Source organism: Peromyscus maniculatus, chromosome 15 (assembly GCF_049852395.1).
Source record: "Peromyscus maniculatus bairdii isolate BWxNUB_F1_BW_parent chromosome 15, HU_Pman_BW_mat_3.1, whole genome shotgun sequence".
NCBI classification, from domain to species: domain Eukaryota; kingdom Metazoa; phylum Chordata; class Mammalia; order Rodentia; family Cricetidae; genus Peromyscus; species Peromyscus maniculatus.
The window spans coordinates 58,106,281-58,120,002 of record NC_134866.1 but is presented as its reverse complement, the minus strand read 5'-3'; the positions used below and the strand labels follow the sequence as shown (position 1 = coordinate 58,120,002).

The 13,722-nt window shown below is 50.9% G+C and overlaps 1 protein-coding gene across 2 annotated transcripts; it reads left to right on the top strand.

The window, feature by feature from the left end:
- The first annotated feature begins 946 nt into the window (after positions 1–946).
- Nr2f1 (nuclear receptor subfamily 2 group F member 1) lies at positions 947–10,588 on the top strand. Of its 2 annotated transcripts, none has more exons than XM_076552016.1 (3): positions 947–1,570; positions 3,997–4,524; positions 9,557–10,588. In XM_076552016.1, the coding sequence occupies exons 1-3, from the start codon at positions 1,117–1,119 to the stop codon at positions 9,835–9,837; spliced, it is 1,263 nt and encodes a 420-aa protein (XP_076408131.1). In that variant the 5' UTR covers positions 947–1,116; the 3' UTR covers positions 9,838–10,588. The 2 variants fall into 2 exon arrangements, with proteins under 2 accessions (XP_076408131.1, XP_076408132.1); XM_076552017.1 differs by lacking the exon at positions 947–1,570 and adding an exon at positions 3,199–3,316.
- Positions 10,589–13,722: the final 3,134 nt, after the last annotated feature.

Genomic DNA, 13,722 nt, shown 5'->3' with positions numbered 1-13,722 from the left:
GAAGAAGGCAGAGAGAACCCGGCGCCACCCGCACAACAAAAAGAGCAAAGTGTGTGATCATCCTTGCCGGCTGCCTCCCGCTCTCCAGCGCTGCCTTCCTGAATGGCTGGCTGCGTCCGGCCCTGGACCTGGCCCCCCGACACCCGAGCTCCCTGATCGTCGCCGGCATCTTCGCCCCGCATCCTGCTCGGCTCTCCCCGCTCCCCGCACTCTTGAAGCCGGGCGAGGGCTCCCGCCGGGACAGCGGCGGCGGCGCGGGCAGCCCCGGCCTCGGCTCGCGCTCGGGCTGCGGCCCCGACTCCAGCTCGGACTCCGGCCCGGGCCCCGGCTCCTCCAGCGGCGCTCGCAGCAGCAGCAGCCGAGGCGGCTCCTCCAGCGGCGCCTGCAGCCGCGACCTCCTCCTCTGCGGCCGCCGCCGCCGCCGCCGCCCTCGCCGCTTCCTCTATGTCGGCTCAGCCCGCGCGCTGCGCGTAGCCCGAGCGGCCGGCGGGCGGGCGGGCGGGCGCCCGGCGCGGGTGAGCGAGTGTGTGTGCGAGTGTGTGTGTGCGCGGGGGTGCGGGCGAGGCGGAGGGCGAGTGTGTGCGCGCGCCGTGGCCCATGCCCGCCGCCCCCGGCGCTGCGCCCCGCGCCGCTCCCGGCTGCCGCCTGTGCCATTTCTGATTTTGCAACTTGGGGAAGAAGAAAAAAGCGAGAGAAGGGAGCTCGCTCGCCGGGGGGTGGGGAGGGGGGAGAAAGAGCGCGGCCCCCCCAGGAACGGAGCGAGGGGGGAGCGGGCGAGGGGAGCAGGGGTGTTGGGGGGGGAGCCTGAGAGCCTGGGGGGGCTGCAAAAAGAGAGAAAGAAAACAGCAGGAACCACAACAAAACGCCAGCAGGGCGGGCGGGCGCGCAGCAGCAGCGGGGCGGTCGAGGCAGTAACGGCGGCGGCAGCGGCGGCGGCGCAGGCAGAGGCCGGTGCCCGGCTCGGGCTCGGCTCCGGCGACCCCGGGGCGCCCGGTGGGCCCCCCGCCCCCTCCCCCTCCCCCCTTCCCCTTCCCCTTCCCCTCCCAGCGCGCCCGCGCGCCCCGCGGCCCTCGGCGAGCAGCTCGGCTCCCCCCAGCGCTCCCCGGGCCCAAAGATATGGCAATGGTAGTTAGCAGCTGGCGAGATCCGCAGGACGACGTGGCCGGGGGCAACCCCGGCGGCCCCAACCCCGCAGCGCAGGCAGCCCGCGGCGGCGGCGGAGGCGAGCAGCAGCAAGCGGGCTCCGGTGCGCCGCACACGCCGCAGACCCCGGGCCAGCCCGGAGCGCCCGCCACCCCCGGCACGGCGGGGGACAAGGGCCAGGGCCCGCCCGGTTCGGGCCAGAGCCAGCAGCACATCGAGTGCGTGGTGTGCGGGGACAAGTCGAGCGGCAAGCACTACGGCCAATTCACCTGCGAGGGCTGCAAAAGTTTCTTCAAGAGGAGCGTCCGCAGGAACTTAACTTACACATGCCGTGCCAACAGGAACTGTCCCATCGACCAGCACCATCGCAACCAGTGCCAATACTGCCGCCTCAAGAAGTGCCTCAAAGTGGGCATGAGGCGGGAAGGTGAATATTTCTTCTCTGCTTCTCTCCCTGCGCTTCGCCCGCCTCCCTGCTCTTTCTTTCTCCCTCGCCCGGGTGGTTGTGGCTGTGGGATGGGGCTCCTGTGGTCCCAGCCGGTCCGGGCTTCCCAATCCTCGCTGCCTTCCTCCCCCAGCGTCCCCCCCCCCCTTCCAGCTCGCTGCCGCTGCCTCCCCCTCCCGGCCTGCGCTCCTCTCCCCGGCTCCTCCACCCCTCCCGCTGCCTGCTCAGGATTGTGTCCCTGGGATCGTGAGCTGTGGTTTAAAAATCCCCTCCCTTCCTCTGTTGGATGTGCTCCGTGTGTCTCGCTCCCGCCTGTGTGTGAGGATGCTTGGGGCTGTGTTGGCATGAACTTGGGCAGGGGTGCTTATTTCTCGCAGAAAACTGTTTTCCGTGTTGGTTGTTTATGTTTTTGTTTTTGTTTTCTTCATTTCACTTTCCCCTCCACCTCACCCTGCCCTTTATTTGGAATGGGAGAGGGCTGGGGCTGGAGGACACTGAGCCGCAGATTCATTGCTGCCGTCATCCTTTAGGAAGCTTAGCTTGGAAAAAGAGGAGTGAGATTTATTGCACTTGTAGGTCTAATTAGGGGGAGGGGGTTCTGGCCTGTTCACTGGTTCCCTCTCCTCTTCTGGGATCTGGGGCCGCCTCCTCCCGAGCTGTGGCCTTGTTTTCACCCCACTACTTTGAAAGGAAAGTTTGAGACTGAACCCTGTCTTCATAGTATTGTCATTTTTAGAGCTTGGTACTCATTTTATTTCTTCATCAAACCCCACCCTCTGCTTAAATACTGCATACAAATTACAATTTACAACGGCATTTACCGAGCCTTCTGATTTGGCTTTAATGCACAGACTGCAGCTGGCACGGGCTTCTGCGTCATTTAATCGATGTGTTGTGTGGGTTTTTTTTTTTATTAAACACAACTTTTGATGTTGAATTTGGATATGCTTCATGTTCATGTGGCATGAGATGGAGCACTTTTCTTACAAATATATTTAGCGGTTTATAGTTAAAGTTTATCTCCTGACAACCATTAAAGATATCTTATAGTCAAATTAGTGAACCAGTCAATTTTGCAAAATGTAGATTACTTCTTCTTGTAATTGACTTCAAAATTATATTTTATATGTCACAAGAAAATAAATTGAATTCCTTCAGATCTCAAGGAGAAGGCAAATATGACGACTTCATTCTAGCTCCAGGGAGATTCTGTAGGCATCTGGGGGGGAAAAACAACTTTGAATTGTGATCTCATTTAATTGAAAAATAACTGCCAAGTTCAAAACTATAATTAGAAAAAGTATTCTCACCATTGTGTTTCAAGAACGTAAATTGCACTGGAACTCTCCTTGGAATTAGAACCAAAGAAAACAGTGCCCAACCTGAAATAGGAGAGCTCTGTGGACATGGACCTATCTCTACTAATTTGTTGTGGGTGGGAGGGAGAGTTCAGAAGCCCTAACTTTCCCTAAAGTTGTCTTTGTTTACATGGCAATTTAAAATGCTGGCGCTGTCGAAGTAAAACATACACATAAAAAAAAAAAAAAAAACTTTGGTCAGCTTTAAGAACTCACAGCATGCTTACGTTTTGCATTCAGATGGTTAATGAATCCAGTGTTTTTGCAGTTGCAAGCTCGTGCATTCACTGGGCAAAAGCTGGCTGCAGTGGCACCGCGCAGGACAGACATTAATTATATTTCCTACTTTTTTCAATAATGTTTGGCTACTGTAAGTTCAACTTTTTCTTGAAATATTTCAAATTTCTGTTGCTTTTTATAGTGAGAACTTTGTGTGGGGCGAGCAGGAGCGGGGAAGATGGGAGGGGGTGTGGGATGCTTACTCTCTGGTCAGAAGTTGTAAGTGGTCAGTAAGATATGTAACTTGTATCTCTTTTAAAGATAATTCTGTAGCACTTTAGAGATTATGGGAACATTTTATGCACCGAACGGTGCTGCTTTGCAAGTGAAGAATGCATTAAGGCTTGTGCCTGGTACTACAGCCTTTCTCGGGTTTCACTTTTTTTTTTTTTTAACTTCGATTTGTATCATTCTGGAAGGATGAATGGGGTTTCATTTATCTGTGTGTTGCTTCTTAGTAGCTGGGGGGTTGGGTGGTACTTTCTTGGCCAGACAGAGGTAGGGGCCTTGAAGTCAGGCCTAGTTCTTTCCTGGCTGAAGTAGCCAGGGGTGCAGGCTATGGATGAACACATCGAGCCGGTGAAGGCAGAGGGCTTCACCCCAGATCTGCCCAGATCTCCTGGCAATGTGGTCTGTGAGTGAGAGCCAGCAGGAGAAGATGCGTGTGACTGCCGGAAAGAACTGCATTGCGTTGGGTGCGCGCTGCGGCTCAGCGATGTTCACAAGCCCCCTGGATGCACATTGCCTCTTTTCTCTCTTTCTTTTTGTCAGCGGTTCAGCGAGGAAGAATGCCTCCAACCCAGCCCAATCCAGGCCAGTACGCACTCACAAACGGGGACCCCCTCAATGGCCACTGCTACCTGTCCGGCTACATCTCGCTGCTGCTGCGCGCAGAGCCCTACCCCACGTCTCGTTATGGCAGCCAGTGCATGCAGCCCAACAACATCATGGGCATCGAGAACATCTGCGAGCTGGCCGCGCGCCTCCTCTTCAGCGCCGTCGAGTGGGCCCGCAACATCCCCTTCTTCCCGGATCTGCAGATCACCGACCAGGTGTCTCTGTTACGCCTCACCTGGAGCGAGCTGTTCGTGCTCAACGCGGCCCAGTGCTCCATGCCCCTGCACGTGGCGCCGCTGCTGGCCGCTGCGGGCCTCCACGCTTCGCCCATGTCCGCGGACCGCGTCGTGGCCTTCATGGACCACATCCGCATCTTTCAGGAACAGGTGGAGAAGCTCAAGGCGCTGCACGTCGACTCTGCCGAGTACAGCTGCCTCAAAGCCATCGTGCTGTTCACGTCAGGTGAGGATGCGGTCGCGGGGAGGGCAGGCTGTGCCGGGAGCTGGCGCGGGCACCGTGCGGCGGGAGCCTCGCTTCCCGCATCTCCCGCGCCGCCGCCACTGTCGCTGTGAGGCTCGGCCCTCACCCCACCTTAGGCCTGCCCAGGGTCTGCAGCCCCTGTACGTGGATGTCGCGGGCCGCGCCGCTGCCATCTTGCGAGCTTAGCGTTACTGGAGCGGAGGAGGCTCCGGGGAGGCCGGCGGCCTGGCCTGATGGCCTGGACCCCCGGGCGGGCGGCCTTAGACCGAGGCGACGGCCTGGGGAGGGGAGCTGCAGTACACTGTGGATAGTCTGGCTGCGTGTGTGCTCTGTGTGTGTGTGCGTGCATATGTGTGTGTGTGTGTGTGTGTGTGTGTGTGTGTGTGTGTGTGTGTGTGTGTGTGTGCGCGCCAGAGCTCAGCGTTTCTGGGGGAGGAACGATAGAGAAGGAAGAGAACGTGGGAAGGTGGCTTCCTACTCTGTGTGGCACTCTCCTTGGATGAGTTTCCCGACAGTGAGACACAGACAGAGGCGGAAAGAGAAGAATACGCACAAATAAATCATAAATAATCCCGCTTTATTGCTGCCTGATTTTCCCTTATCGGAAACCATTCATGTTTGCAGTTGCTGGGCTTATTGAGGGTCGTAAAAAACGGATTCGATCTAAACAAGAATGATAAAAAACAAAAGCAATACTGTAAAGCCCGCAAGCATGAGAGGATTGCGGGCCGGGAGATAAATTTCATAGCTATGCAAAACACACGAACATTGGAAATTTAAAAGGATGCCTTAAAAATATCAAATTAAATGTAGGCGGTGGTAGCACGCATGTTAACAATCTCTCTTATGATAGATGGTTCAAATTAACTTCCAGGAAAGTGCATTAACGTTGCCTTTGAAGGGCTCTGGTCTGAGCGTGTGAGAACACTACCCGCCTTTTATTATTGGAACCTGCAAGAGGGAAACATTATAAACACCAGGGACAGCAGGTAACAGCGGAAATACAAACAAAGCCCGAAAGGACTCTGGTGGGGGCAGAGCTGCTTAGATGGGCCCTGGGCCTTGCCCACTATGAGTAAGGTTAGCTGCGATTTTACCACTGCTATTGGTACTGTTGTTTTTAATTCCTCCATTAGGAGAACAAATAAACCATTCTAATAAATCTATCCTAGAGCCAGGCCCTCCAAAGCCAAATTAAAACCATCTTTGAGCAGAGATGGCAAAAATCTTTTTCCTAAAGCCTTGCTGAACAGTAAGCAATGGGATAATATATCACTATTTCTTGACTTCCATGCATGAAGAATCATATTTACATTGTATCAAAATGACTCTTAAATTTGCACAGTATTGTAATGTGGCAAATGTAGTATTAATATCGATCAGAGCAGCAGATAATTTATTTAGACAAGAGCAGCTCATTTGTATGCAAGGTGGCCAGAGCCATGGACTTGGGCTGCTCCCACCCCCTTTACTTTGGTCTGCTAGTGAGGGGGGGCGGGTTAGTCTTTGCAAGGTGCAAAACTTAAAACAAATGGAAGATTTATTGAACAGGTTCCTCGGTGTTTGAATGCATTTTGTCTTAATAAGTCTTCTTGATGGAAATGTGTTTTTCAAAAGTGACAAAGAGCCTGGGAAGCAGCGAGCGGGATCCTTTGACTCTGGCAGGCCTAGGCCTTGCTGGCGCTCTCCTACCCATGGCTTTAGCCAAATCCATCAGGAATGGAGCCAGTGAAGAGAAGCTAGGGGCTTAAAACCTCACCCAGCAAAGTGTCTTACAGCAGACGTGTGACTTGGAGCTGGACAGAGGTTTTCTCAGGAAAGGTCTCACTTCCCCTTCCTGATGTCCCTGAAGTTCTTTGAACCCCTTCGACTTTGCTGATTGTAGGGGTTCCCAGAGAGAGGCCTAGGATTGTGCGGGCTTCAGGGAACATTGCAGAATTATGCAGGCTTCACTTATAAATTTTCCATCCTAAAGCATTCCTGTGAAAAGTTCTTTAAAAAGAAAAAAAGTTTTCCAGCGAAGTTTTTGAACCATGTCTTCAAGGTGCAAAGAGTGCTGAGAAGTGAACAATAACAATATTTTGTTGGGAAATCGCAGGCAGAATATCTGAAAATGGAAATAGAACTGTCAGTAGTAATTCACCCACCTCCCTTCCATACAGAACATTTCCACTTTTGACTAAACTTGTTTTGATTGCTAGCCAGAAGGGAATTCATGGGAAGAAGGGAATTCATGGGAAGCCTTCTCAAAGTCATCCAACTTTTAAGCAAACTTAGAATGATGGAAAGGACAGTTTTAGACATATTGTCCAATGTGGCTCGATTTGGCAAGTATTTGAAGCTGGCATGGGGGTCCCCCGTGGTGGTTTTCACATTTGGCCTCCGGATGGTATGTTTAATCCTTAATATTCTGGACAGCATCCAAAGACTAGGTCATGACCTGAACTTGCTTTTAAAAAAAATTCTTTAATTCATATACCTAAATATTCCTTCAAATAAATGAGACTGACTCCGAAAAGAGCCATCTAGTTAACATAAATACAATAAATCCATTTTCAGCACAATAATAACTTTGATTTCTAGTTATGGCAGCTGATTACATCTATATTTCCTGAGCACTAAACTCTTCTGAATGCACAACATGAAATACATTCTCTGCACTACAAAGGGTAAGCCGGGAGGGCCTGAGCAGTAATGGTTATTTATTTACATAATTTCTTTTCCATATACTGTAGAAGAATTATTGAAGGTTCCCACATTGACACTACCATATAAAAAGTGAGACGTGGATTTTGTATATTCTGTCTCCTTTTCTTATCTGGAATGTAACTCATCAAGGGCAAATATGTACTGAATTACACCCTCTGCTCACCTCTCTTTGCCACCATAACCCACCAATTGATTCAAGCACACACACTGTCCGTCCACAGATGGGAGAATTCTGCTGCAGGGTCAAGGGCTGCTGAGTGTGTGAGACTGGGCCAGAGCTAGGACCCCTGTTGGACGACTGGTCCCTGCGAGGGAGACCCACCTACAGAAATCCCATCTCAAAGGTGGAAGCAGCCAGTGCAGGACCCTAGTGTCCCTGTCCAGGCTTCTCCTTCTTGGAGTCACCTATGTGGGAGTGAGGAAGTGACCTTGTAACTTGGGGGCCCTAATGTTTTACTGACCTGAGGTCATGTCATATGGACCTTTAAGGAAACATCTATTGGGGTATCAGTAGATCTTGCTCATATTGTGTTGTCTGTGGCTGAGACTATGCCATGGCATGAGGGACAGAAAATGTATGCAACGCATGATATATGTAAATACAAGTCTGTTTGATGGCCATTCAGCAAGGCTATGCTAGGAAGCAGGCCCAAGGGCAGATCTCAGAGTCCCCTCTCTAAGCAGTGAGGCCCCAAGTGCTCCTGTCCTGGCGGTGCAGGCCAGAATAATCTCCCTGGCTTCCTAACTCAGACCAGTGTGGGTGTACTGCACCAGCTGGATAGAGTAATTAGACATCTGAGAGGAACCCAGTCTGGAGCTGAGGTCAAAGGGGACTTGCCTCCGAAGTTCTTGAGTTATCACTAGTTTTATTTATATATTTGCTTGAGGCCATGCCCTTGTAGATGAAGGTGGTAGAGAGCTTTGTGACTCCAGCTCTTGAACTATAAGGGTGCACAGCATGGAAACAGCGGGCACAGATTTGGTTTTGAACAGTTTGTTTTCTTGGTGGTCTCACTTCCCCATTACACAGCGTCCTTTTACAGTGGTGTCATACATAAATCCCTTCCTCCATCTATATATCGGCAAACTATGTCTTTGATATCTAGTCAACCTCCCGACTGGCTAAGGGTTCCTCTGTGATCTCCCTGATTTTAAAATATGTATTATTAATATTTAAAAAAAGGCATAGGGAGTAAGGGGAAGTTCCCCCCTGTTTCTCTAATTCCGTGCTCCTCTTCCTTGGCTGGGACTTGGTTGGTGGATACAGGGTAATCTGCTCTCTTGAAATACTTTTAGAGGACCAAAAGGGGCTTTGGTTGGTTTGAAATAAGCACAAAGGTTTCCAGTTGCCATCACTGCATGAAGGTGCCTTGTCCCTTTTCCTCAGGTCCTGCTGCAGGAAACCTATCTCCCCCCTAAATACATCCCTAATTCCCCACTCCCCCACTTCTGAGGCAGAAGTACCAGCTGCCTCTAGCCTAGCTTTGTGTGTGCTCACTGTCGATGTTTCCTCTCTGCAGCCTGGATAACTGAGCCATTGCTCCTGATTATTGTGTAGCTTACAGAGATGTGACCGGTTTTCCATTTCTTCATCTAAGGAGCAGAGAGAAGTGTCCCCTCTCACTGAGGATTTGTTGCGCAGTCCTTGCTTGCATATATAGTTGATCTCAAATCCTGTATTGCTATAGCATGGGCTTGATCTGATTCTCGGTTCTCACAGCTTGTGATCCCTTACCTCCCGCCACGTGTATTCACTACACAAACTAGCTTCTCCTTGAGCTTGCTGGTTGGGGTCATTTCAATTTGAGAGGAGACTCAAAGGAGCCTCTTAAAACTGCTTCCAAGGCTGCACATTTCTTCGGGGGTCCCAAGTACCCCAAAATCAGGAGGGAAAGGGGCAAATGTCTTTCTTTTAATGAGCACAACCAGAAAGATTCTCCCCTACAGGAGAGAACAGGTTGCTATCCACAGCAAACATGGATTCACCATCGTACATTATTTAATCCAAAGGCGAAAGAGGAAAACAAAGGGCTGGCGAGGTTGTACTTCTGTGTGTATGTATGTCTCTCTCACGTTCCCCTAGGCATGGGGAGGTGGATTTATTTTTATTTGTATGGTGGATGGGGAAAGAGAATGTCAGAGAAGGGAGCAAAGAGGCATACTGAGGGAAGGATTTATTTTCTTTTTCTTCTACTTCTTTTTCCTTTCCTCCTCAAAATCATTAATGGCCGTGTGCCCTTACTGCTCACTGACCTAACCTTCTGTCCCCTTTCCCTGTCTCTCCTTCCTGTGGCTGCTCTGGCAGATGCCTGTGGCCTGTCGGATGCTGCCCACATCGAAAGCCTGCAGGAAAAATCGCAGTGTGCACTGGAGGAATATGTGAGGAGCCAGTACCCCAACCAGCCCAGCCGCTTTGGCAAGCTGCTGCTGCGGTTACCCTCTCTCCGCACCGTGTCCTCCTCGGTCATCGAGCAGCTCTTCTTCGTCCGCTTGGTAGGTAAAACCCCCATCGAAACTCTCATCCGAGACATGCTGCTGTCGGGGAGCAGCTTCAACTGGCCTTACATGTCCATCCAATGCTCCTAGACCCGGGGGTTTCCACCCGCCCCTGGACCCCACCCCCTAGAGACTAAGAGGACTCACCAAGACCAAGGACTCAAAAGCCTTGGGGATGTGGTATGATGGGCCAGGCAGGCCAGGCAGAGGGGAGGAGGGCTGGGGACAAGAGCAGCTACGCTGCAGGAATGCAGTCTGAGCTGAGAACTAGGAGGAAAAAAGACTTACTTAGGGTCTGATGTATAATGTAAGTACATTGGAGAGGAAAGAAAAGCACCTCGTGTCTGGTGAGAAAATGAAAACAAATTTTTCGAAGAGAGGACCGTGAGAAATTTAATAAAATAGAAGGACTCTAATGGACCTTCCAGGATTTATTGTGGATGGATGTGGATATATTCTGTACAGAAAACAACTCATATGGAAGTGGACTGAATCCTATGTAGAAACACACACACTGAACATTGTTATTCATTTTGTAAAATACTAGTCTTTATTTTCATTTTTTTGTAAAATTTAAACATCGTATGCGCATAAAGAAAAAGGAACAAGATTAGGGGAAATAACATTTTCCCAATAATTATAAAAATGTCCTGTGTCTATCTATCTCTATCTGTTTTGTATTTTTTCTGGTTCCAAACCAGATTTCCTGTGATTCTATACTAATAATTTTTGATATAACCCTTTGCTTCTTATAATGAGTGCGATATATGTTGTCGAGGCTGTTCTTCAAGAATTAAAATTGAAGTGAAAATTTAAACAAAAATAAAAGAATTTAGCAAAACCCATGTGTCTGGTTACTTGAACTGTACCCTCAGAGCAAGAGAAACCCCTGAACAATTTCTGTCTTGAATACTGTTAGAATCTGGACTTTTGAGAGGGAGAGGGGACTTGTAGGGCCCAGCACTAAGTCTGCTGGTCTCTTTCTTACAACAACCACTGAATTACTTTTGTAAAGCAGATGAAAAGGCCAGGCTGTGTGGGATGGTGTCGGAGGGGAAGGCAGGAGCCTGGGTGGCAGACAGGCGTCTTTGTGATTCCACTCCAAGGGCAGCAGCCCTGAGCACAGCTAAGGCAGAGGATGGGGCAGGCTGCCTTGCCTTTGGGGCACAATTTCCAGACACCGTAGGCCTCACAGGTCACTGAGGAGAGACCCAATGTCAGCTCACCTAGACTCTAACTGCAAAGATAGGGAGCTTGCTGAGCTGGGGAGACTTTGCAAAGGCTTACCTAGCACACCTGGCCGAGGTGGAGGGGAGAACTCCTCAAAACTTTTGAGTCTGGATGGGCCATGGACTCTAGGTCTTGCCCCTCGGTGCCTCTGGGCAGGAGCTGGGACATCAGCACCAGGGATTTTGACTTTGCTCTCTCCTGTGCCTCCCTGGAGATCTACCTACTTATGGTTTGCTCTTGCGTGGAACTGGTGCTCTGGTAGGTGGCGGTGGATGGACAGCAGCCACCCACTGCCACTCCCTACCAACCCTTCCTCCATGGCACTTCAAAGCTGGAAACTAGTAGTAGGAACTGAGTCAGGAACTGAGCTGGATTGGGTTCTTCCTGAACGTGCCATTTGGACCCTAGTGACCCTTGGAGGAGAGATAGCTCTTCTTGAGGCATCTAGCTGGGCATGCGCTGAGGGGCAAGCTCTGTGACAGCCTCCAGAGTATGAATGTTTTATGGGATCTGAGTTGGAGCTGTGAGAACACATACTGCCAAGGGAACGCTTCCTTAACGTATTAATAAAGCCAGATCTTTAAAAATAAAACCTCTCTCTCACATACATCCCCCACCCCCTGGCCCAGACAGGCTTAGATGAGGCAAGAGCTCACTTTCAGGAATCATCCGCAATCCTGTGCTTTCATTTTGCTGTCTGTAAGTTCCCAGGACCCTACAATTCTTAAGCGAGCCCCACCTGCTTGTCAGTTTTTAGTAATTTGGGTGCAGCACAGCATCTGCTAAGGCACTCTGTAGGTCAGTGGCCTCAAACCAGGCCACTAGAGGACTATCTATGCAGCTAGGCAGGCTGGGTGGGTGTGGAGCCTTTGGGTCTACATTCACTTTCCTTCAGTCTGGACACCCAAGGCACAGGGAACTCCCAGGAAGTACTGGGAACCCTCACAGACAGGTCAGTGGCAGAGTGTGGGTTCAAGGGTGGACTGCAGCTAGGGCCCTGAGTGGGAGGGGAGCCGAGCTGCCAGGAGAGCTCACTGATCTTTCCTGCTCTCTTGAAATGAGATGTAAATATATTCATTACAATGTGATCCCTATGATGAAAACAGATAAACATTTTTCATAGTTCAGAAATGTACTTTTCAATTAATTTCAATATGGAGGCCCAAGCGCAAGACGCCTAGTGTAGAAAAAGGCGGACAGCACAGGTCCCATATGCACAATGCACTTCCTCAGGACTCCAGGGCGTCAGCGGTCATTTGACTCCTGGTGACTGGCGGGGTCAGCAGGGTACTGGGGAATCCCAGCGACTTTTGCAAGCCTGGGCCCAACTCCCAGCCATTCCACGATGTGGAAAGAAGTGCAGGCCTCCCTAGGGGTACCTCCAGGAGCCAGGAAACATGGAGGGGGAAAGAGGAAGCAGGGATGCACGCATGCCCACTGGTCCGTTTGGGAATTCCCGGCACTAGTTTTTCTTCCCACCTGCAATACATAAGGAGAGAAGGTTGTGCTTCTGGAGTCAGAGATGTAGGTCTCTTCCTAAGATAGAGGAGGACTCTAAAAGACTCCGGAGTTGTGCACCCACGCTAGGCTGGACAGCTACTTGAACCCGCAAGCTTCCCACTTTCGGAGCATAGAACACAGAAAACACACACACACACACACACACACACACACACACACACACACACACACACACACACACCTGTTCACCCTGAGGTAATGTTGAGGAACCAAGACAGAGGCCAAAAAACTGCTGCTGTAGCCTCTTAACAACAGGGAAGCGCCCTGCTACAGCCCGGGAAGCACCCTATGCTTCCTGGCGGGCCTTAGAGGGTGCAACTTGGGGCCAGGCCAGCAGCCTCTGGGCTCTCAGCGCGGGGAACAGGTTCCAGTAGTGGCCAGACTGCCTGAGTTGTGCATCTTGTGTTTTCTCTGGCTCTAGTAGTTTCTGTGGTCCTGGGACTGAATCCGAAGCGAGGTTGAGCGCCTTCTTCCTGGGTGGCCGGCTGGAGGGCCCTCAGTGTTGAGCCACTTTCCTGCTAGGCGCCAGGGGGAGCCATGGACGCAGGGTGTGAGTGTCAGGTCAGTGTATGGCTCCGGAGGAGTAGCCTGAGCACCTGGACCCCAAAAGTTGGGAAAATGGACACCAGCTAACCGAGCATGGGAAAACAAGTGTTCCCCGGAGTCAGTGGAAATACATCTCAAAACTGAAGGCAACCAACGTAAAATGACTTCTATCTCCAAATTACCTATTTAGCTAGGATTAATGCTCTTCTATAACCCAAACACTTGCTGGGCACCCAAGAACTTCAGGGACTTCAAAATAGATTTAAATAAATTACCTTAGCTGAAACTTGGAGAAATCGCTAGGGAAACCAGGATGTGCCTTTGCAGCTCAGACGACAACACAGAATGGGAAGGTATGACCTTTGACATGCTCTGTTCTTCCCACACCAATTCTGGTTTGGCATCAGGCTGGGTGAAAAAACGCCCAGAACAGAGATGTGGATCCTTTCCTGTTCACCTTGCACTTCTAGACTCTGCCCCTCCTTAATAGGGGTTGGAGCTTCTGGCAGCAGCGTGGGACAGGGTCTTGGAGACTTTACAGCCCAGCCTTGGTATTAGGGACGCTGGGGAGCTGGAACCCAAAGCCAAGCTCTTTAAGGCAGCGCAAAAAAAAAATTAAATAAGTTTGTTTTTGAAAATATTCTTTCTCCTTTTGTCCATGCATAGGCAGCCCTTCTC

What these genes read in the sequence shown, in the direction of transcription:
- Nr2f1 (XM_076552016.1), top strand. Translation starts at nt 1,117, where the DNA reads ATGGCAATGGTAGTTAGCAGCTGGCGAGATCCGCAGGACGACGTGGCC. An exon ending in AGTGGGCATGAGGCGGGAAG is followed by an intron (nt 1,571 to 3,996) that starts GTGAATATTTCT and finishes TCTTTTTGTCAG; the next exon opens with CGGTTCAGCGAGGAAGAATG. An exon ending in CATCGTGCTGTTCACGTCAG is followed by an intron (nt 4,525 to 9,556) that starts GTGAGGATGCGG and finishes CTGCTCTGGCAG; the next exon opens with ATGCCTGTGGCCTGTCGGAT.